This window comes from Electrophorus electricus, chromosome 16 (assembly GCF_041902795.1).
Source record: "Electrophorus electricus isolate QZ-2024a chromosome 16, ASM4190279v1, whole genome shotgun sequence".
Lineage (NCBI taxonomy): Eukaryota > Metazoa > Chordata > Actinopteri > Gymnotiformes > Gymnotidae > Electrophorus > Electrophorus electricus.
In genome coordinates this window covers 8,030,339-8,051,674 of record NC_137512.1, presented here as the reverse complement: position 1 = coordinate 8,051,674, position 21,336 = coordinate 8,030,339, and the positions used below count along the sequence as shown (strand labels likewise).

The 21,336-nt window shown below is 41.8% G+C and overlaps 1 protein-coding gene across 2 annotated transcripts; it reads right to left on the bottom strand.

The window, feature by feature from the left end:
* Positions 1-72: 72 nt before the first annotated feature.
* On the bottom strand, positions 73-21,139 carry atg2a (autophagy related 2A). Of its 2 annotated transcripts, XM_027016812.3 has the most exons (42): positions 20,593-21,139; positions 20,026-20,188; positions 19,778-19,927; positions 19,422-19,524; positions 17,443-17,581; positions 16,908-17,075; positions 16,516-16,615; positions 16,235-16,411; positions 15,854-15,996; positions 15,660-15,729; positions 15,295-15,547; positions 14,477-14,618; positions 13,826-13,924; positions 11,648-11,809; positions 11,277-11,544; positions 10,971-11,058; positions 10,617-10,779; positions 10,292-10,434; positions 9,996-10,126; positions 9,710-9,864; positions 9,466-9,616; positions 9,171-9,355; positions 9,010-9,090; positions 8,281-8,387; positions 8,028-8,120; positions 7,881-7,951; positions 7,712-7,788; positions 7,453-7,623; positions 7,188-7,317; positions 6,708-6,934; positions 5,852-6,081; positions 5,484-5,619; positions 5,133-5,348; positions 4,764-4,865; positions 3,827-3,911; positions 3,581-3,737; positions 3,434-3,503; positions 3,099-3,181; positions 2,692-2,813; positions 2,043-2,197; positions 1,356-1,508; positions 73-1,261 (listed from the first exon to the last, which is right to left on the bottom strand). In XM_027016812.3, the coding sequence occupies exons 1-42, from the start codon at positions 20,761-20,763 to the stop codon at positions 1,025-1,027; spliced, it is 6,027 nt and encodes a 2,008-aa protein (XP_026872613.2). In that variant the 5' UTR covers positions 20,764-21,139; the 3' UTR covers positions 73-1,024. The 2 variants fall into 2 exon arrangements, with proteins under 2 accessions (XP_026872613.2, XP_081554890.1); XM_081698764.1 differs by lacking the exons at positions 17,443-17,581; positions 19,422-19,524; positions 19,778-19,927; positions 20,026-20,188; positions 20,593-21,139 and having other exon boundaries at positions 16,833-16,944.
* Between the last annotated feature and the right edge of the window lie 197 nt (positions 21,140-21,336).

Here is a 21,336-nt window from a genome sequence, read left to right as displayed (position 1 = left end):
CAGTTATTACGAAAGTCATTAATCTCGTATCAGAAACACCTCAATACATACCATATTAATTACAGACTCTCATTCAAATGTACATGTTTTATTATTTTTGTATTAATCTGTTTACACATTCTCTTGGTATTATACAGATGATTCTTACAGCTTATGATATAGTAATAATTACAGGAAAAACACATACTGATCGCTATGAGTCACATAGCCAATAGATCACCCCACAAATACACAATTCCTCCCTCACCCACTCATAAGATACATGAATGTATGTGCGCACAACCTCACCTGCCTTAAACTGTATTATGAATTTAATGAAAAAATGTAAAAGCCATTGCCAAAACACAACTAACAAAACAAAACCAAGCAAGTCTGAACTTGGGAAACTGGACAGATAAGCAGACCTTTCCCCACTTATTTGAAGTCTGATAAAATAGCAAACAAAATGGAACAGATGTTAACACAATACGAAACTAGCATGGACATGCTATAGACACATGTATGCAGGCATCAGGAGGAGAGACAGAACTACTGCTCAAAAATGTATTTCACCTGGACATTAAACAGATTCATGGCACAATAACATCAGGGTCATAGTTTAAAATAGCCAAAGGTTATTAAACAGGTTTACACAGTCCTACAGTTTAAGAAAACACCCTGATGCCTTTTGTGTATTTCCAAGAGGAAATAAAAATTAGTAGCAGGTCATTTGGTAAATAGTAAACAGTGTTCTGGATTGGTATAATTGCATACTTTCCGACAAGGTGAGATGGCAGCGAATTGCACTTGGCTGCCTACAGAGAGCTTTGCTTGTACCAAAGTGCACAATGAAAAATGTTGCACTGCATGAATGTGATGAAATGTGCAACTAACATCTGGAAGCCACTTAAACATCTCAGGTTTCACTGAGCGGCAGATCTCTTCATCTTCGCATTAATACTCAGAAATACATGTTCACTTGTACACTCACACCTTCAGTCTACCATTCACACTACCAAAAAGACTCAACAGCCATCTGCATCAGTCACTCTTGGCTATCTTCTGTGCGCCATTTCAGGAAGTCCTCCTTCCTTGCATCCGGTTTGATTTGGTTCCGCATACCTCCGAGCAGGTTGGAGGTGGCCTCAGAGGCCACTATTAAGGGACGCACGACAGTGGGTGGGATCTGACGCAGAACCCCACCCACTGCCCCCGGAAGACCTTTCTGCTCATGGCCGCGAGAGGCCACATCACACAGGGTCTGAGCCGTGTCGATCACTCCCTAAAAATATAAGAACATTTAAATATTAAAAACTGATTAACAGCCAGTGGGTACAATGAATCAGTGCAAAGTAATAAACTGCACAGCATAATACCTCTCTGACAGTGTCATAGGCCTTGGCCACGCCTTCTCTGAGGTCAGCTGGTTGGGGGGTCCGTCTAGGTCGGGAGATAGGACGTCCCTCAGTGATGTAACGTGTTAAAGGTGGAGTCGGGGACAGGATGTCATACACTGTTTCAGCTGTGGCCTGCAGAACACATTTGGATGCATACAATTTTGCATAATATCCACAATTTTAAGTCCCAATGAGTCAGGTGGTAAATACAATTTGAGATAAAATGCCTGAAAACATTCAAGGATTTTATAAAGACAGTGCTGAGTTTTTTGTCTTTTCTATTTAAATCCAGATATATGTATGGAGCTTATTTGATACTTAGTAACAATATATCAGTTTTTTAGATGTGTTTTCAGATGTGTGCATATTAATGGACCTTAGAAAATATGTTTCACACCATGTCACAAAATAATCTTACCACAAGACTGACTCAGTAACAATTGTTATATTAGTTTTATACAAAGTGTTATAATATTAATAATTAAGAAATAAGAAATGATTAATTTAAGTACATTATTCTTATTTCATAACTCATTTAAAAATGGCACATTGTGCCTCCAACAGTTGTAACTGATACCAAACAACCTAAGGTATCTAAAGCAACTTGGTTGATTTGGCATTTAATACTTCACTGAATAAATAAACAACGGTGCTGTGTACATGTACCTGTATGGCCTGCACCAGTCTGTTGCTAAGCTCCAGAGCAGCAGAGGCTGTAGAGGTGCCAAAGGATGCTGCCCCCCTCTGGAGGCCACGGATAATGCGTCCATCTCTCCTATACTGCTCAATAGGCATCCAGAACAGATCTCGCACACCATGGACTATAGTAAAAGGTTGGTGGGCGGGCACCAGGGCAGAAGATGAAAGAAACAACCATAAAGAATATATAAGCAATAAACACAATTATAAATTTCTCAGCTTTGCTAGTCCCATTCCCGTTTCACTCTAAATTTAACAAAAACCCACATATTTTTTGTTAAAAGATAAAGGCTAGCCTTAGCCTAAAATAACTTTCAATGGGGAGACACCTAATTACTTACATTTACATAATTTAGCAGATGCTCTTATCCAGAGCGACTTACAAAAGAGTATCCTGAACTAATACAAATAGGTCTGAGTCCAAAAATACCCTCAGAACAAGATACTGCCTGAAATAACAGTCTGTTCGGTAACTTAGATTCAGAGATACAATACAATACAATGCTTACAATACAAGACAATACTTCACCTGGACAAGAAATCGACAAAGATTATTCACATTAACATTTAGTACATTTTGTTAATGAACAAAGCATGTTGCATAATGCATACTTACAGAGCTGAACTACAGAGTGCATTGGACCTACACCTCCCAGAATGCCTGGTAGTTGGTTCTTTCTGATGTCAGTCAGCCACTCGTTCACAGCATACTGAATGACTTTGTCAACACCCAGCAGTCTAACAAAACAAAGCATAGCAAATTTGAACCTCCCTTTGCTTCTGTATTCAATAGCTATCAATATCTAGCTACCTGACAGATAATGTCCTGCAAAGTGACACCCATCACAGTACAGGAAAATATGGCGAAACTATCATGGAAAAAAGCAGACAGACATATTCTCTACAAAATAATCAGTCAGATGGTGTCATTGGAAAAGAGGGCAATAGTAGGTGAAGTGCTGAGAGGCATTCAGATCCTTGCTAGGGGCAGCTGGTGCTTGCGAGTGGGGCAGAGCAAATCACCCGTGTCTACAGCACAGCCTCTTCAGCTTAAGCTCGGAGCAGTTCAGCTGCGCCAGGCCAATCAGAATCCCTGCAAACGTGCCCTATGAAATCACATGACATCACGGATTTTACACAGTGTAGTCTGGCTGTATCTGTAAAACTGGTCAATAAAAAATGCCTACAAAAGAATTATTAAAAAAAAACAAGAAAAAAAACTTTTTTTTACTTTTGCATTTTGCTATACAACTCCTTTGATATAAGATGCAAATCAGCACCAGCACTCATTTTGTTGTCATGACCAATTTCTAACACAGAGAAGTTTGTGCAAATCAGTGCAGCAACTGAACTCTTACCTGTTCAATAGCCACATGCTTCCCATGGTAATCAAGCCAGATGGGAACTTCTGAGGTGAAACGAAACTCTCTAAAAGGAGACATTAAGACTATATTAAGAAAACATACTTTGTTGCAACAAAGCAATAAAACCCATGTTTGTTTTACCGGAAATAGATTGGCTGGTCAGAGGAGGAGGAGGAAGAGCCAGCTGAAGAGGAGCTCTGCTCGCTATAGGTTGTCTCCACAGAAGCAGTCAGATCAGGGCCCAATCCAGAGCCATGGTCCACCTCCTCTGCCTGCTTTTGAGTAATGTCTGCCTTTACTGTAAATTCAGGGAGGGATGACAAAATATAGTTGGTAGTGTTCTATTCATCTGATTGTAAATGCTGCTTCAAACTTTCATAAGCTTACCCTCAGCTGCTATGTCAACAGAAAGGTAGGGGTTAACCCCGGCTGCCATACTGCTAAAGAAGTCCTTCAGGAAGAAAAGTGCATCCTGAGGGAACAATAAAAATGAGAGTAGAGACAGTCTCAGTGCTTACCCATTAAATATTGCCCCCAAAAAGGAAATGTATTTGTGTGTGACACTTCAATGCCATCTCGGGGTACCTCATATTTAAAATAAAATAATTAACAATAGTGAGGTAGAAAGAACAGGTTATAGTGTTCTACAACAACAAAATCAGTAAACCAATAAAATATTGTAAAAATAGACTATAGACTAATGAAATGGGAAAAACAAAAAAAAACAGAATTAAATGAACGAAATGAATAAGAACCAAGATAAAATTAAATAAAATAAAAATGTTAAGAAGCTACACAAAAAGTAACTCATTCAGTCAGGGGCCTAATATACTAAAAACTTCGCTCATGATTTGAAGCCTGGTTTTAGGCATACTTAATGTCAATGTAACTGCATGATCTGACATAGTGACCATTGAAAAAGATATAGACTGGTATTAGAGGGGTGAGAAGATCCCTTAAATATGTTGGTGCTCTAGCAGCCATAAATTTTAAAATGAATTGGAAGGCAGTATATGGATTTTAATACAGGAGCGATAAATTGTGTAGTCTAGCATGTTTTAATTAATATTTCATGTTAATAGGTCTGAGTCTATAATAATGTTATACTCATGTTCAAACAATAATTTTTTAGTTAACATTAAGTACACCCTATTGTTTCATGAAGCACTGTCAAGCACCAGAGAATTTGTGAATTCTTTTTCCACATCCAGATTTGGGCCTCCTTAACAACCTTTTTGAATGTTTAAATTCTACTGTACTCTGAACAGAGATACCGGCAGTTCATTAAACCCAACATCAGTAATGCTTCCATGGTAAGACTTACTTGGTCTATGTTGAGTCGGAGAGGCAGGAGGCTGACTCGCAGGCAACACTCTGGTCCTCCCAGTCCAGACTCAGGGAGCACCTGAAGAGCTTTCACAGTCAACTGCAGCACACACACACACACACACAGCTATGTTAACCACATATACTGCACCAATTAAGACTACAATTCATGACCCCTCCCCCCCAACCCCACTGGTTGCTGATGCATTGATACACTCCTTTCTGTACTCTTTGCTACCTCTCTCATTTTCAGTGTTGTTTCTATGCTATTTGTTTCCTTTTCACCCTTCTGACCTCACTATGTTCTAGCTGCCTAGGGGCCACAGTTACTGTTGGACAGTATGGGAAAAGATCCAGCCCCGCTCACCATGTTGGAGTGGGCTCTGCGGGGCATGCTCTCGCTGGTGTACAGGTAGAGGAATTTGTTGATCTGGGAGGAGGCCAGTCTGTCGCGCACCTCCAGTTCCTGCACGATGAATACCTGCCGGGACAGGGGCTGCTCTCCCATGCTCGCACTTTCTGCGTCCTGCCCAGGGACAGCAGAGGACGACACCATGGGGTAGGACTCGTGCTGGAAACTGACCTAGAATGACAAGTGAGGTAGAGGGGTGAGAAACTGCTGAGCTGTCATACGGGACACGACGGAAAGAACAAATATTTGTTCATGAAGTTAATATGAGCAAACGCTGTTTAAGTGTCAGTTTAGCACTCTCACAACCTTAGTCAGCTGGATCTCCATGAGGAGCGAATGCTGTCTGCCATTTCCCCCCACCCAACGCCATGAGTTCTGGGGTCTGGAGGAGCCAGCCGAGCGGGATGGAGAACCACGGGCCCCTGGAGGGGCCGAACGACCCCTGGAGAAAACACGCATGTCGTCTCACAGAGATCATGAAGAGGGGCGCATATGCGTTACACTCATGCCCTAGTCAAGGAAAAGTTGGTGTTTTTTAAATCAGCTAACAAGTAAACCTTTCAATTCGCTGAGTCTGGTGTTTTACAGAAGCAAAAAAACAAAACAAAAAACACACAGAAAAACAGAATAGTTGTTAACCACTAGATATCAGCCAGTTAAAAGATTTCCCTCACCTGTGGCTGTGTTGGGTGAGAGTGGAGATGGGTTTACCCCCAAAGTCTTTGCCCCCATAGAGATGCCAGACGACAGACACCTCCCTGAGCACGACCCTGCTCTGGGGCACAGGGAAGTGGGCAGGGGCGCGCAGCAGGTCGGAACTGCCCCGGGGCCGAGAGAAGTAGCCCTCACGCACCTTTATTGGGCCCTGACATAACACGGTGACAACCGGCTCTCCATCCTTAGGCTGCACAGGGTCAAGAGGAAGAGAGGAAAGTACTGTTCTGCATTTCTGAATTCACTTTCAATCCTGATAACTATTGAACAGGACTAAAAATTTTTAAAGTAGAAAAAACCCCCAGAAGGAACTGAATACAATAGATTGGTGGTTTCAAACTCAGTCTAGGTAACATGCCACATTATACTTATACTTATTATAAGTGGGCAGAACCAAAAATGCAGTTAAATAATAATTAATAACAGATGAACAACTCCCCTTAAATGTGTTTATCATCATTTATCTAAAAATTGCAAACCTATTTTTAAACGATTCCTTTAGATAGAATCATATATACATCGTTAAATTCTTAACATTTTGTGGGTAACCTGGAGTTTATTGCTCTGGTTGCCCCCTAGTGGAATATATTTTCCTCACAGAGACCAAGTCTTTTAACCTTTGTAATGCAGTCTTTCAAATTGAATACAACATTAAAAATTACTTAATACAATATTAAAATATGATTTTAATTTAAAACATTCTAGATTAATAATTGTGCTGATCCCAGCCTGGTAGCCATATGTTTGTCAAAAACGCTTAACAGAAAGGCATAGAATAAAGAACGTGAGTGCAGGAAGAGGTAATAAAGTGCTCACAGGAATGCCCATGCCTGGAGCCTCTAGGATGCAGAAGTCATCGTTGTCAGTGGAGCATTCGGAACCCTCCTCTGACATCATGTCAACATTTGCCTCATTGGCTGTGGCCACTAGTCCATCAAGCTCCAAGTCCTCCCCCTCTAAAATGGAGGAATGCGATTTGGGGGCTTCTCCTGGGAATAGGTACACTGAGACAGGTGACGCCCGCTTTAACGAGGAGGAAGGGTCTGCCAATCAAAGAATTTAGCAAACCAATGGACAATCAGAAATCAAGCGAAGCATGGAATAAAAGCTGTAGTTACAGAAAGCATTCAGTTTTCTGAAAATTAAACCAGCATAAAAGTTGGCTCAGTGTAGGCTACTACAGCAGGTAACAATGCTAGAGTAGTTTTCCCAGCACTACATGGTGGGGCAAGATGGGGCAGTTAACGGATAAAACCATAAATGTAATTCCTATAAATTACTGTGATAAAATTTTACCTGTGTCTTCATGGTCCTCTTCATGGTGGATCCTTTCTGTGTCAATTAAAGCATCAGTAAGATCGCACTGGTTAATCTCTGCCGTCTCCGCTGGTGGATAGAGGGGTACAGATGTAGGAGCTTCTGATAGCTGGGGGGGGAAAAAAAAAAAAAAATCTCCATATAAGAATCTGGAACCCCAGTTAACTGCTTATAAACAGCAGCAATTAAAGTTTGACACTTCTTTAAAGTAAAAAAAAAAAGAAAGCCTGAGTCAAGTTCGCACGGGGAGCTTCTGTCCGGCGATTTCGGTGGGGGACGTGTGGCGCGGGGGCGGGTGTAGGTCGCCCTGCGAGACCAGGTACTGGAGCATGTTTACCAGAGCAGCACAGGAGTCTGCACAGGTGTGCACGTGAACCACATTATTTGAGCAGCGCAGGTCAAACAGAGGCTGGGACTGAACATGGAATACCTGTGTTAGAAACATCTTTGGCATTAAAAAAAAAATTAAATGTAACTAAGGTATAAACAAATATAAGGCTCACCAGTTTGCCAGTGTCACTGCCTTTCCATGTAGTAATAGCCAGCTCCAACAGGTCAATGTCTAATACACACACATAGTCTGGAAGGGAGGAAAAAAAGATCAGTAGCAGAATGTTATTATTTAGTGCAGCAAAATATAGACAGATGAGTATTTCAGATGAGTATTTGTACCTCGTCTCAAATCCACAGTCTCGTTCTCACATTTATCAGTGAGGTACAATGCCGAGTCATCCAGGATGAACCTAAAAAGAGTTGCAAAGTCATCAGATTCAACCAGCAGAATACACCGAAGCTTGTTCCATTACAGAGTGCCAATACCTGAGGTGAAAGGTAGCAGTATCCACAATAATGTTACTGGACAAAGAGAAAGATTCTGCCGTCAACAACACTCGCAGTGGAAGGTACAGGGGCCTGGATAGGACAAAAATAGAGAAAAATTATGTATACCAAGAAAATATGTATTTTTCATAAGGGTATTAGGGTAATATAAATAATCTGACACATCAACCTCTAACCTATATTTTGTTAGGCTTTGCTGTAAGATTCAACTTCTAGGTTCTAGAACTTTTACCTGTAGTCAACTGCACAGGTGGCCAGGTGTGTGTGCAAGACAGTAATGATGACAGGTGGTGTGTATCCTAAAATATCATCGTCAATGACATCCAGAAAATCCACCAACTAAACATGAAACAGAGGAAATTAACATTGATGGGGTATGGGTAGCAGTGGGAATCTGGACATGCACTTCTGTTTCCAAGAGAATGAATGGACCCACATCCTTCTTGGGATTCCTCATTCTTCTAGCTGTGCTAGACATAGTCTAGTTCAGATGAAATTGGTGTATCATGTGTAAATGACAAAGGCCAGGCTAGCCAAACTTAACCCAAATTGGGATCTCCAAGCCTCTGCTACCCTCTCTCATAAGGTTTGCACATGTCCTCCCCGGTGCAACCTTTTGGTATTCAATATTTGATTACTTTCCCATCATTCTGCACAAAACCCTTAGCCCCTTTGCCTTATTTTTGTTTCATTTTATACCTCCAAATCCAATTGTATTGCCCTTTCTGAGGTGGTGCTATTTAGGACTAGCATGCAAAGCTTTTCTCATAACTGGGGATCTTCCCTCAACATTTTTTTCCTGCCAGTACACTTCTCTTGAAATCATATACAATCCCTATAAATGTTCAACTTATGACATGGTGTGGATGTATTTAGTTATTAGAAAATTGATTAATTCAAACATTAAATATAAACAAAATAAAAAGTGACATCTAAGAATCCATTACATTAATAGTGGTACCTGTTCGTGCCAACTGTGATTGGTCATTGCCATGTGATGTCGTAAAGTAGCACCTTGGAGTCGTAGGGCAACAAGAAACTCCTGAGGAAGAGCAAAAGCTGAGTAAAAGAGCTTACTACTTAATGTAGATATAGAGATGTTGAAAACTAAAACACAGCAACCTTGACATTGCGTTGGGGGTCAAGTGTGATTTTGATGGCAGTCGACAACATTTGACCACCTGCCCCTCTGCCTCCCACGCTGCTGACACCCACCTCTGTGGGATAAATGGTAGGGTCCAGATGGCTTGGGGGAACAAACCTGGGTATTTCTAATCGTACAGGAGTGGGGGAGTCTGGAACTTCCGCTACATAGAGAAAGACAAAAAGGTGAGATTTTAGTTTTGTCCTGAATTAAAAGTTTAAAGTAATACATAAATAAGAGCAAGATATGTAGGAGGAGTCAAGAGTACTTTACCTTTGTGATAGAGCTCAACCTTTTTGCTTTCTATAGTCAAGAAATTTAGGTTGGGATTATTTTGGTGCTGTGTAACACTGAAAATCTTTCCCCCTTCAAAGTCTAACAGTAGTTCCCCATGGCACTGTTCCACCCTCCGACCTGCCTCATTCTGTGAAAGCACAATAGGAAAAAGATAAAATATGGCACACCTTCTCTCATCCTATTTTGAGTGACAGGATTGCAAAAATGGTAATTTGCTCACTTTAGTGTCCGTCATGACCTGGAGGCGCCCCTTGCCAATAAGTACAGTTAAACATAGGAAACTTAGGGCATAGTCAAGTTGGGGCTCAGGTTGCTTCTTTTTATCAGGTTCTCTTGGGGAGCAGAACTGGGGCTCTTCCTCTTCTGAATCAGATTCTACAAATAGCAACAAAAAAAATTAAAAATCACACACACGCACACGAATCCTGAACCACATTAATTCAAAATGTATAAAATCACTGTCGGTCGCAAACAGGCAATAAACACAGGATGTTTAAGTGCCTCACCGAGTCTGAAGGCAGATTTGCAGAGCTGAAACTCATCCTCTGATCTCTGCTGTTGCGGGAGGTTGGGAGTGCTCTTGGAAGAGGTCAGAGGAGGAATAGGAGGCTCCCACATCAATAAATCATTATTGATCCTGTGAAGACAAAAAATGAAAGCTAAAACATTAATACAGAACTTCAAACAAACCCCATACTACTGCTAAGGTGGTCACTTTTTTAAGGCAGAGCAGATAGAACACTCAGAAGATTTAAGCTTCATAGTTGAAGCTGAACATGCAGTAGAGCGGGAAAGCACTTGCCTATTGTAGATGCTCTGGAAGGCTACTTTACTGGGCACGAGCACGTAAGCCACAGGCAGTGTGATCTCCACCTCACATTGACACTGAGACACACAGAGGGACTGGAACTCCTTCATCTCCTCGGGATCTGCGGGGATCACCATCTAGAAACAGGAACAAGTACAGTGAATGGGTGAGTGCTGGGGGGTGGTGTAGAGGGTAGAGGGGTTACAGGGATAGTGAAATATAGAGGATTTAAAGATGGTGGTGTGAAAAGACAACAAGCAGGGAAGAACAAATCAAGCACAAACACAAAAAGCAGCAGAGCGAGGAGAAAGCTGCCCACCTCCTCGGTCTCAAACATGGTGCGGTTGGAGGAGAAGGGGGAACTGTTCTTTTCCCTCATCTCACAGGGGTTTTCCATAGACGTTGAGCCCAGATCCCTGTTCAACCCCACACCACCAACTCCACCATCAAAACCCGCTCCTCCACTCACACGCACCACAATTCTACACAGAGTCAGAAAAAAATTACAAAAGTGGAGACAGAAGCAAAATAATACATTTCAGAGATATGTGAGAAGTTGAAAAAATTCTGTATCTAGTGCGAGATATTCATCTTTAAGTTAACCATCTAAACACCACTTTTAGTTATGTTCATTGCAAGGACTACAATAATCACCCACACTACACAAACACACCTAGGTGTTCCTTCTGTCTTCTCCAATTCCAGATTACTTTGAACACAGATACAGGGGAAAGAACCCCCCTCCCATCCCTCATAGACTCCTAAGAAAGGGGGAAAAAAAAAGAACACTCAAAAAAAGCACTCTCGCTGACATTTCCACATCAAGCATAGACTAAATTCTCTAGTGACAACTACAGCATATATGAGTCATTTAAGGGCAAAACCCTGCATATATCTTTTTAGCAAAGAGAAAAGCTGTACTCCTTAGTTTAACTGGCACTGCAGAAGGTGTGCGTTTGAGCGAGGTCGGCCCTCTCACCATGCATGTCGCTGAAGGTTGCTTCCAGCAGCTGTGTAAGCTTGGCCGACGAGGCAAAGGGCATCTCCTGAGACACACTGGCCGGCCCCTGCTGCGACCTCAGCTCCAGTCTGGACATATCCAGGGTCAGTACCTCGGTGCGCACTGCCCGCTGGCAGACAGGCCTTCTTTGACCTAAAGGTCGAAGGTCGGGGATGGGGAAGCGCAGCCTGATCACAGCATGGGGGGAAGAGAGGGTGATGGAGGAGAGCTGCACCATGGCCTGTGTCTGTGGAGCAGAAGGGGGTGATATAGTGGAGAGAGAACAGTAATGAAATCAGTCCCAGCGCAAGCATGCATAACAGAAGCAGTGGCGTTGTGTACGGCAAGACCTGGGTGTGTGTCGGCTTTGCAGCCTGGCTGGGGCAGTGGCTCAGGGCCTGGATGATGCTGTCCAGTCTACCCAGTGTGTCCAGGTCTACCTCAGTGGTGAGCTCTCCCAGGTCCACACACACCGAGCACTCCCTGTGCACCATGCGCTGTTTTGAGCCACTCTGCACAAGAGAAGAACACACCTTCGTCTTCAACCAAGAAAACGCCAGTCATTTATGTTAATTACTGTTTACCGTGTCCCAGGTCCCCACTCAGAGTTTCTGCAGAAATTTTCGGACTTCTTATCAGGCATAATGCTATCTACTAAAACAGCAATTGTCGTTGGTGATTTCAATGTTCACTTTGAAAATAAACATGATTCTTTTAAAATGAACTTGAAAATGAAATCAATTAATTACTGATTCCATGAGTATCATTCAGAATGTGGTGGGACCTATGCATAATTGTAACCATACTTTAGACCTAATCCTGTCTCTTGGTACTGACAGACAATTAGCAATACTTCCTCAAAGTGAGGCAGTATTTGACCACTTCATTACAACTTATGAATATTTGAACCATAATTCGTTGGCTGCCCTGTTCATCAAACTAAACAAACTATTACTGTTACTATCTGCTACAAAAGCTGCACTTATTGACTTTACCAGATTTAACACTGATTTACCTGTAGCTCCAGTAGGAGCATATAACTGAGCACACTGGGAATTCGTTCCAAATAACTAGATACGGTTGCACCATCTCAAATAAAAAGAATGAGCGACAATGGCTCCTTGGTACAATGATCATACGCATAGTCTCAAATGAGCCACATAAATCTTGGAATGCAAATGGAGAAATACTAAATTAGAGGTATTTAAAGTGTCTTGGAAAAATAGCCTTAATTAATATAAATATGCCCACTCTGTGGCAAAATCACCATACTCATCCTCTCTAATAGAGAAAGAAAAAACAACAACAACAATCCAAGATAATACTATACCAAAACCAACCAGGAATCATACTGAAATTAAATTCCTGATCCCACAGGAATGCAGCAGTAATGGATAGTAATAGTAATAGAAGTTTTTTAATCACAAGATTTAAAAATATCAGGAAAAAAATGAATTGTGCTCTCTTGGACCCTGTTAATCTGCAAATGCATTCTGGCAGCTGCCTGGTTAGTTCAGACAAACATTTAGAATCCTTTTCCTCAATCTGTCTGGAGGAGCTTTGATAAATTCTTTGATAAATTCTTCCAAACCATCCTCATGTATACTTGATCCAGTTCCACCTCATTTACTCAAAGACTTACTGCCTATTGGTATAGAACCTTTGCTCACTCTGAACTCTTCTCTGGGCCCAAGCTATATTCCAAAATCATTAAAACTTGTAGTTATTAAGCCACCAATTAAGACCAATTACAGGCCAATTTCAATTAGTCCATGCTTTTATCTCATCAAGACTGGATTACTGTAATGGTCTTCTAATTGGATGCTCTAAAATGTTAAAAGACAGAAACAAAAGACACATTCCCAATTTTTAAATTTAGGCTTAAGCCTTACCCTTTTCCATATAAAAGGTGCAGCCCCTGGAGCCCCCACTTGTAGAGCTTTCTGGTAATCCGAGATGTTGAAGCTGTCGTCCAGCAACTTTGTGTGTTCACTTAAATTTGTAATGAAGATTTACTTTGACCCTCATTAACCCATTTTCAAACCAACAGGAATTTGAGACATTGCCAGTTAAAGGCATGCGAACCACCACATGCCTCATCATACACTCCTTATGCTCCAAATTAACTATTGTGGTTTAGACCACAAGTTGGCCTGATTGAATTCCTAACCAACTGATAGTGTCATCAGCCACTTGGTACCCTGTGGTCCTATAACTCCTTTACACACTTCACGTGTCATGTCAGCCTACTGTTCAGATTGGCATAGAGCTGGACGTTGGTGCTTAGCAAGATGAAAACAGTTTAACATTTTTTGACATGCTGCTGTTCTCTCTATTGGCCAACTGTATCTGCAAATAAACTATTTTCATCTCAAATTCTATGTCATGCCAGTGTTTCTTGCAAAGTTCTCAAGGTAGTGGAGGCAGCCAGAACCTGCAATCTAACACAGTTTTAGTTGCGTGATGACTAAACTCCACCCACTGTGTCAAACGTCTGATTACTGAGTAAACTAACTGAGCTGGAGCACCTTTCGCTGGTGTTTTTCCATCAGGCTGTAGTGGAGTTGGGCACAAGGTCTGGCGGTGGCTCCCACAGTAAAGAGACCAGCAGTCTGGAACTGCAACAGCTGTAGAGACAGACACACACAAACACACGCATGCACAGGTCAATGCATTCTTCCAGAACAACCAATGCGTTCTCATGCAGTAGTTCAGACTTAATAATGCCTGGTAATATGCAGTTTACTTAAAACTAAATGACTCTCATAGATGAATAATTATCATACAGGATTATCAGGATTATGACACATTATCATGTGTGTTCAAGAATGAACCCACACTTTCTAAAAGGATGAATGTGAATCCAAGGAGTCACAGTATTAATAATGCCTAGCTCCACTCTCACAGGGCTTACTGCTCACTGGTTATCTCTGGTTATGTCCACTCTGAATGAGCGCTTCTGATATTAGAAAACTGTTGTTCTCATCCAGCAATCTTAGCACCATCAAATGTTCCCTGTGTCTGTGTACTTCCATAGATGTAGAAAATCATCACCCTGCTAATTGCACATGTTTGTGTTACATGGTACATGGTCTATGAGGTGTAATTAAAAGTGTAAAAGTGTAATTAGATGTGTGCTTTGTGGCATGGTGCATAAGCGACTGCTGCAGGTTCAGTACCTCAGTGTACTGGGGCTCGCCTGGCTCCCACAGGCACTCCAGCAGTTCCAGCCTGCTAAAGGAGAGGTCAGAGGTCACAGAGGACGCATGCCGCCCGGAGCTACGCATCTCGCATGTCACCTGCACGGCCGCCCCTGTCAACCTAGAGCAAGGAACAACAGAATCAAGAGCTCTGCTCCCAACGGAGAGTAAGACATGGGAAAATACAGTATGTTCTCATCCTGTTAGTGGTCAGTGATCAGTCAATGATAAACACTGTGCTGAGCTACACATACTACCTATAAAATGAGTCCTCACATTAATTTATAGTCTGTTTATAATTTATAGTCAGTAGACAGTCAAGTTTCAGAAAATATGGTAGAGTATCCATAGCAACTCTAAATCAAGCAGCTTGCCAAGCTAAAGCCATCCATCCAGCTTCAGATGCTGAGGTTTGAGCATTGTTCACTGTCTCCGGTGGGTAGAGGATTTAGGCAGGTAAAAATGTACTTTTGATAATGTTAGCACAACTAATCTACTAAAAAAACATTAGCTTCCCGTAGCAACACAGCAGCAAATTAAGTTTGCTTGAGTAATGACCGATGCAACGTGAGCAAATAAAGCCCCTGGTCAAGCAATCCTCCTCTGCTAGACTGTAAATGCCACTTTCACAAAACTGCTGATGTTGCCCAGCAGAACAGCTGCATGCCAGAGGTGAGCTGTGAGAGTCTTTGCCTGTCTAAACATCTAGGATCAGAATATACTGCCTTGTGAATATTAAAAATACTGCTTAGACTTCCCATTACATTTCCAAAAGTAAAGAAAGAAAGTGAGTGTACCTGAGATGAGAGTGAGGGCAAGCTTTAGCGAAACTGCCTCTCAGATTCTTAAAGTCTCTCTCGCTGAACATACTGTCTCTGAAGAAGGCCAGCTCATGGAAGAACACCTGGGACACCTCAGCCATTGGGGACAGGCCTTCAGTACCAGGAGGTGGCTCTTGCTCCAGCAAAGTCAGGGTGACTCCACCCAGAGAGAGGCGGAGCAAGGCTTCAGGCTTCATAGATTCTGACTGGCCACCATGGGCCGAGGACCCTACACAGCAGAACAGGCCGGGTGCTTTCAGAAATTCCACAAATAGTGGGGCATGAAAAGCAAAGTGTGTGTGTGTGTGTGTGTGTGTGTGTAAGTAGAAAGGGTAACATACGTGCAGGCCTGCTAGGTATGCTGGATAAGGCTCCTGGTACAGGATAACGTCTGGGGCAGTTGAGCATTCCCTGACAGGTGAAACACAGACGCACCAGAGAGTGAAAACACCAGTAAAATTTCATAAGAACTGCTGCAAATAAGACACAGCATCTCTCTCATGAACACACATACACAAACTCTCGGAAGGCTGACCTGTGGAGACAGAGGGTGTGTCTGAGCTACACTGCTTTGACTGTGTGTTGAGGACTCCATGTCACTGTCTGAGAGCTCACTTCCCGAACGTGTTGACATTACACTGCTCGTCATACCGCCAGGACCCATGGAGAAAAACATCTCTGAGACACAGAGAGAGGGAAAATGACAACAAGAAAAGCATAACACAAACTGAACATGAAATAATTACAGAAAAACAATTTTAGGACCAGTCCTGTATACACAAACAGAGGAACGATTATAAGATTTGCAAAGCATTAACATCAGCATAGCAAGTAAAAGCTACACACTTCCAACTGAAGAAGTAAAATAAACACACACACACACACACACACACACACACACACACACCAACCTAACCTCCATTCTCCAGGCTGCAGATGTAAGGTTCTCCATCCAGCTCCAGATCGCGGTCTGCCACATCTGTACTGAGCTGCTTGCTGAGATCCTCCTCTATCAACCTCAAATCATCTGAACCCAGAGGCCTACTGTGACCACCAGCACCAATCCCAGCACCATGAGAATTACTGCCTCCCTCTGCAAGAGCGAGCGACACAAGGACAGTGAGCGCTAAGAGACAGTTGACAGCTGAATGACAGGTAAACAATGGTAAGTATTCAAAGGCAAGGTGAACATGTAACCTGTCTCAATGCAGAGGGCAGTCAGAAGGTCCGTCAGGTGAATAATCTGAGTGGGAGACAACAGCAAGTGGAGGCAGCCGACTTTGCCGTCCAGCTCCAGCTGAAAGACGTGAACCAAATAATTACAAACAAGAAAGTAAAGTGCAAACACTTACTCAAGCCTAGTTCACAGTGTCAGCCCAAAGGCAACCTCAACTGCTGAGAGAGCCTGCACGACAGTCTAAACCCAGCAAAAAATATTCTATAACCACTGATGTCCTTAGATCTCAAATTACATTTATAGCATTTGGCAAATGCTCTTACGCAGGGTGACTTACATATTCTTTATCATTCTTTATTCTTAGTAGCATCTTGCTCTACCCACACAAACAAGCATTAGTGACGCCACATGCCTTAGGCCCTGGGAGCATGTCATTCTGCTTGATTTTGACTATGGTCTCCATGAAGCCAGAGCAGCTGCCAATGAGCAGAGGCCCAGAATGTGGCCGCAGAGGCTGAGGGGTAGAGTCTTTCTTATCATCATCATCCTCACTGCCCTCAGGGTCTTCTGGAACAAGTTCCTGGAAAACAGAAGAGGGCTTTAATAATGTTTGTTTATTATACTGGATAACTATATCAAAATGATTGCCAAAAGGCTTGAGGTTTACAGCATAAAGGGATCTAGCTGGAGAACTCAAGTACTGTCATGTACTGGGATGAGGATAATGGGAGACAATCTTGGTTGTCTGTAGCTTACCTGTATTGCCTTCAATTTACAAGATTAAAGCCAAAGCTTTCATTATCAGTTTGTTGGCATCAACAGTTTTACTTTGCATTGTCAAGCTCAAATTAATTTTTCGCTTTCTACTTTCTGGCAGCCAGTTACACCAACTGGTGACTTATATTAAATCCCATCCCCCATTCCTTGTGGTTTAAAATGGCTCTCACCTGTGGCCCTCCAATAGTCTCATATAGCAGTTGTACTGAGGTCAGCTGGAGAATCTTGTGCAGGAAGGCTGGGGGCTGGTGGATATCTACAGGCACTGTCTGACTTGAGTCTCTCACAGCCTCATCACAGTATTCCAGACTGCATTATGACATGGCCAGCAAGAACAGAATACAGCTCATTAACGGACAGAGGTTTACAGAGAGTTCATTTGTAGCCATAAATGTAACACTGATGACAAGAATAACATCTTTAGAGAGAATGTTAGCTTTACTCCAGGTGCATTTTGTATATATTGGGTAAATCTGAACCATTGCCCTTTTATATATACTAGTCCTGTTTTGGGGGACCATGAGTAATCTGACAATATAATATTATTTTTATACTACTACTATTTAAAAGACCAGCCCTTGGCTGGTAATCCTTTGCAATCTCTGATCTTCTGCCCAAAATCACACAGACATCATGAAAAGCTAAAGCTCTTCCCCGGTGATGCGCTGCCAGGACTGTAATGCAGTCGTTCTCAGTTCCTGCTTATTTTGGGGGCCTTTCACCTTTACTCTGTCTTCAATCAGTGAAATGCTTGCTTAGTGGGGTTTTAGGGTCTTCAGTAGAATGATTCATAGTTCCTGCAGTAGAATCTTTTGGGTCACTATCTTGTTGTTAGACAAAGGCTTTTGGTTGTATATCAGCTGGATGTTTCTGTGCACCTCAGAATTCATCCTACTTTAACAACACGGTCAAACTTTCATTTCAAGCCGAATGAGACGGAACACAGTCTAAATAAAAATTTAGTTACTGTCCAATTACTGTTTTATAAATGAGTGACTCCAATGGTGAGTGAGTAATGTTAAAGTTTAACATTTCAATGGTTCAATTTGATTCTAATCTTTTGTAGTGGCTAGCAATGTCATACATTTTATGAAATGACAGTGCACTTTTATAAGTTGCTCTGGATAAGAGCATCTGCTAAATGCTAGAAATATAAAATGTAGAATTTAGTTAGAAGTGAAAATAAGAGACATCTATATTGAGATGAACCTGCTCTGGCATCTTGTGACAATGTAACTGTAGTAGAACGAGACAGTAGGTGCTACACTAGCATGCTTGCATCATGCTGTACCAGTGTTGTCAGAAACTAAAAACTGAAGAGGTATTGGAAGATGACTATCAAAAAATGTGTCTCTAACTGTATACCCACTAGACGCAAGGTGGGTAACGAAGGTATATGGAAAATATGTATCTTACGTATCTAAGTATGACTGCTTTAAATACTGCACATGTAATAGTTCTCATATTTCAGCCTCTAATTTCTCTCTATATACAACAGACTATTTTATTTATTTATTTTAAAAATGTAATATTGTTCTAACAGTTTACGGAAAATGTTCGCACATGGTGTTTAACTTGGATATTTGTCATGTTTGTACTTTGTCTAGTATAAGCCACTGTCTATTGAAACCAGCTGGATTTATTGCTGTTGTTCACACTGCAAGGAATGTACATGATGATATTTCTAGTATGTGATATAAACTTGACTTAAGAAAAAAGACTATTCTTGCTAGCTTTGAGAAAAATTATATGATTGCATTAGGTATGTAAATGAGAAGGAGTTAACTGTGCCATAGCATTGATTTCAGAGGTTGAAGGATGATCATTACCAGTTCCTGGATCAGCTATGCCACCACAATGAGCTCCATCTTTTTTCCATGTTATTAATTCTATTAAATTCTTTCCTCAAACAGAAATTGTTATATCTGTTGTTTGTTGACATGACTAAAGGCAAAAATTAATAATGAATGATTTTGGACACTGGAACAATGGAGACATGTACACTCAATTTATGCTAGGTATATGACATCATGGATGTTGTGTCGATAATGGGAGAAGAACAGAAGAGAAAGAGAAGCAAGGAGAATACCTTTTATCTCTTGACACAACACTTTAATAGCATTTTACTACACACTTTACATGCACTTACCGTTTAATTTGCATCTCTAAGGCAACCCCGGTCTCAGCATCAAAAGGTTGGTGCTCAATTCTCACTATAGTATCCAGAAAAGTGACTTTGATCCGCCGCAGAACTGTGCAGTATAGAAAAAGGACATTTTGTTAGATTGTACAGCAGTCAATATGAAAATGGGAAAATACAGCCAAATGCGACAATACTTAGCATGACACGTTACCTTTACCAGCATCAAGAATGCTGAATATCAACTTAGTTGCACCTGGTTCCAAAAATGCTACTGGTGGATTATCAGTTATACCACCTGTCACTCTATCTAGGCAATGACCCATGGCCCCTTCTAGCTCACATGAAACTTTGATTATGTATACCAGTCTCAATGGTCTGTGCAAACATCTCCAGCCCCTCCAATGGAGCAGGGGGCTCTTCAGATGCCTCAGGTGGGTCCTTCAAACACTCTTGTGCCAGCTGCATGCTGGACGTCATACATGAGGACCAGCCTTGGGAGTCCCAGCTCCCACCTACAAGAACAAAATGTAAGTCAACTTATATGAGACTCATTGCACAAAATATCTCTCATATACCTGGTCATAAAGATGATTAGGTGCAGTCAACTTACTGGTTCTGTACTTGGGTCTACATGTTATCTGTAGCCCAGTGACTTCAAGTGTGCAGTGGTCAGTGACAAGTGCTGCCCATGGTATTGTAACTGCTATACTCCGCACAAAGCCTTCCACTATCTCCAGGGGAGCCCCTAATGACTCCAGCAACTCATTCACTGCCTGGGAGAGTAGGTACAATATAGATAATGAACGAGACTATTCCTTTGAGAGGTATATCAAGACAAGACATAACATTATAAAGCTACTGTAGTTGTGTTCATGAGTTCAAAGTAATTCCCAAACGTAGTGGTAATACCTACGAGTAAGCTAGATGTGAATAAAAATTACTTGGTCAGCGTGACAATGGATTTCTAGGCCTCACCAACGAGCAGGGATAGATATTAGCTAGCAACCTTGGAAAAAGGCTGCTTTTCAGTCTAAGATGTGCATGGTGACGTTAAGGGTTGTTGTTATTGTTCTCAGCCTAGTCAGAATTGCGAAACACAGCTATGGGTCTCATAGTTTCTTCAGAAGAGACTGGCCTGCACAAGGCTGTGAAGTAGTTAGCTAGCTAGCTAACTTACCCAAACATCGAGGTTGATTTCTTTAATGACTCCACTGCCATTGTACAAATCCAAACTCAGTTGTTCCAAACTCAAACGTTCCTCCAAAAAGTGACCGAGGTAATGCTGTAAAAGGTATCGACAGGCCCGCTTCTTTATTGAGCCAGACCAGGGGAACAGCCACCGAGACATGGGGCCAGAGAAATTGGGGTGAGGGTGCAAAGAGGTGGTGGAGGAAAACGAGTGAGGCAACAGTACTCCGGTAACTGCATAACAATAAACACAAAGTATTAGCTAACGCGTAACGAGGTACAGTCAAATGATAAGATAGGGACTGCTCTCTTGAAGGTGCTACCTAGGCTGGCTGGCTAACTAACTTCCTTTTCAGACACAAAAATCCTGAAATAATTTAAGTCAGGACAAACATTTGTCCCGTGTAATTTTTAAAGGCGTCGTTTCCCTTAAAATAAGTCTCTGTAAAACAAGTTTTCCTTCTGACTAAATGTATTTCGAGTGTGAGCGACAGGTTCTGCGTTTCTTCTCATAAGGTTGTTTATTGTTTTCATACTCAGAGCAAGAGTGGAGCAGCGTCATTACGTCATCAGAGAGGCACCGCTCGGAAAACGGAAGGGAGTGAAGCCATTTTAAGAAGGTCACAAATAAATGTTTCTGACTATGGACCAAAACGTTCAAGTAGTTCTTAATCTGATTCTATATTAACTCTTCCTTTAATTTCAGCACCGATAGTTTGAGTCCGTTACTACT

What these genes read in the sequence shown, in the direction of transcription:
- atg2a (XM_027016812.3), bottom strand. Translation starts at nt 20,763, where the DNA reads ATGTCTCGGTGGCTGTTCCCCTGGTCTGGCTCAATAAAGAAGCGGGCC. An exon ending in CCATGTTTGAGACCGAGGAG is followed by an intron (nt 10,435 to 10,616) that starts GTGGGCAGCTTT and finishes TCCTGTTTCTAG; the next exon opens with ATGGTGATCCCCGCAGATCC. An exon ending in GCACTCTGTAGTTCAGCTCT is followed by an intron (nt 2,198 to 2,691) that starts GTAAGTATGCAT and finishes CTTTTACTATAG; the next exon opens with TCCATGGTGTGCGAGATCTG.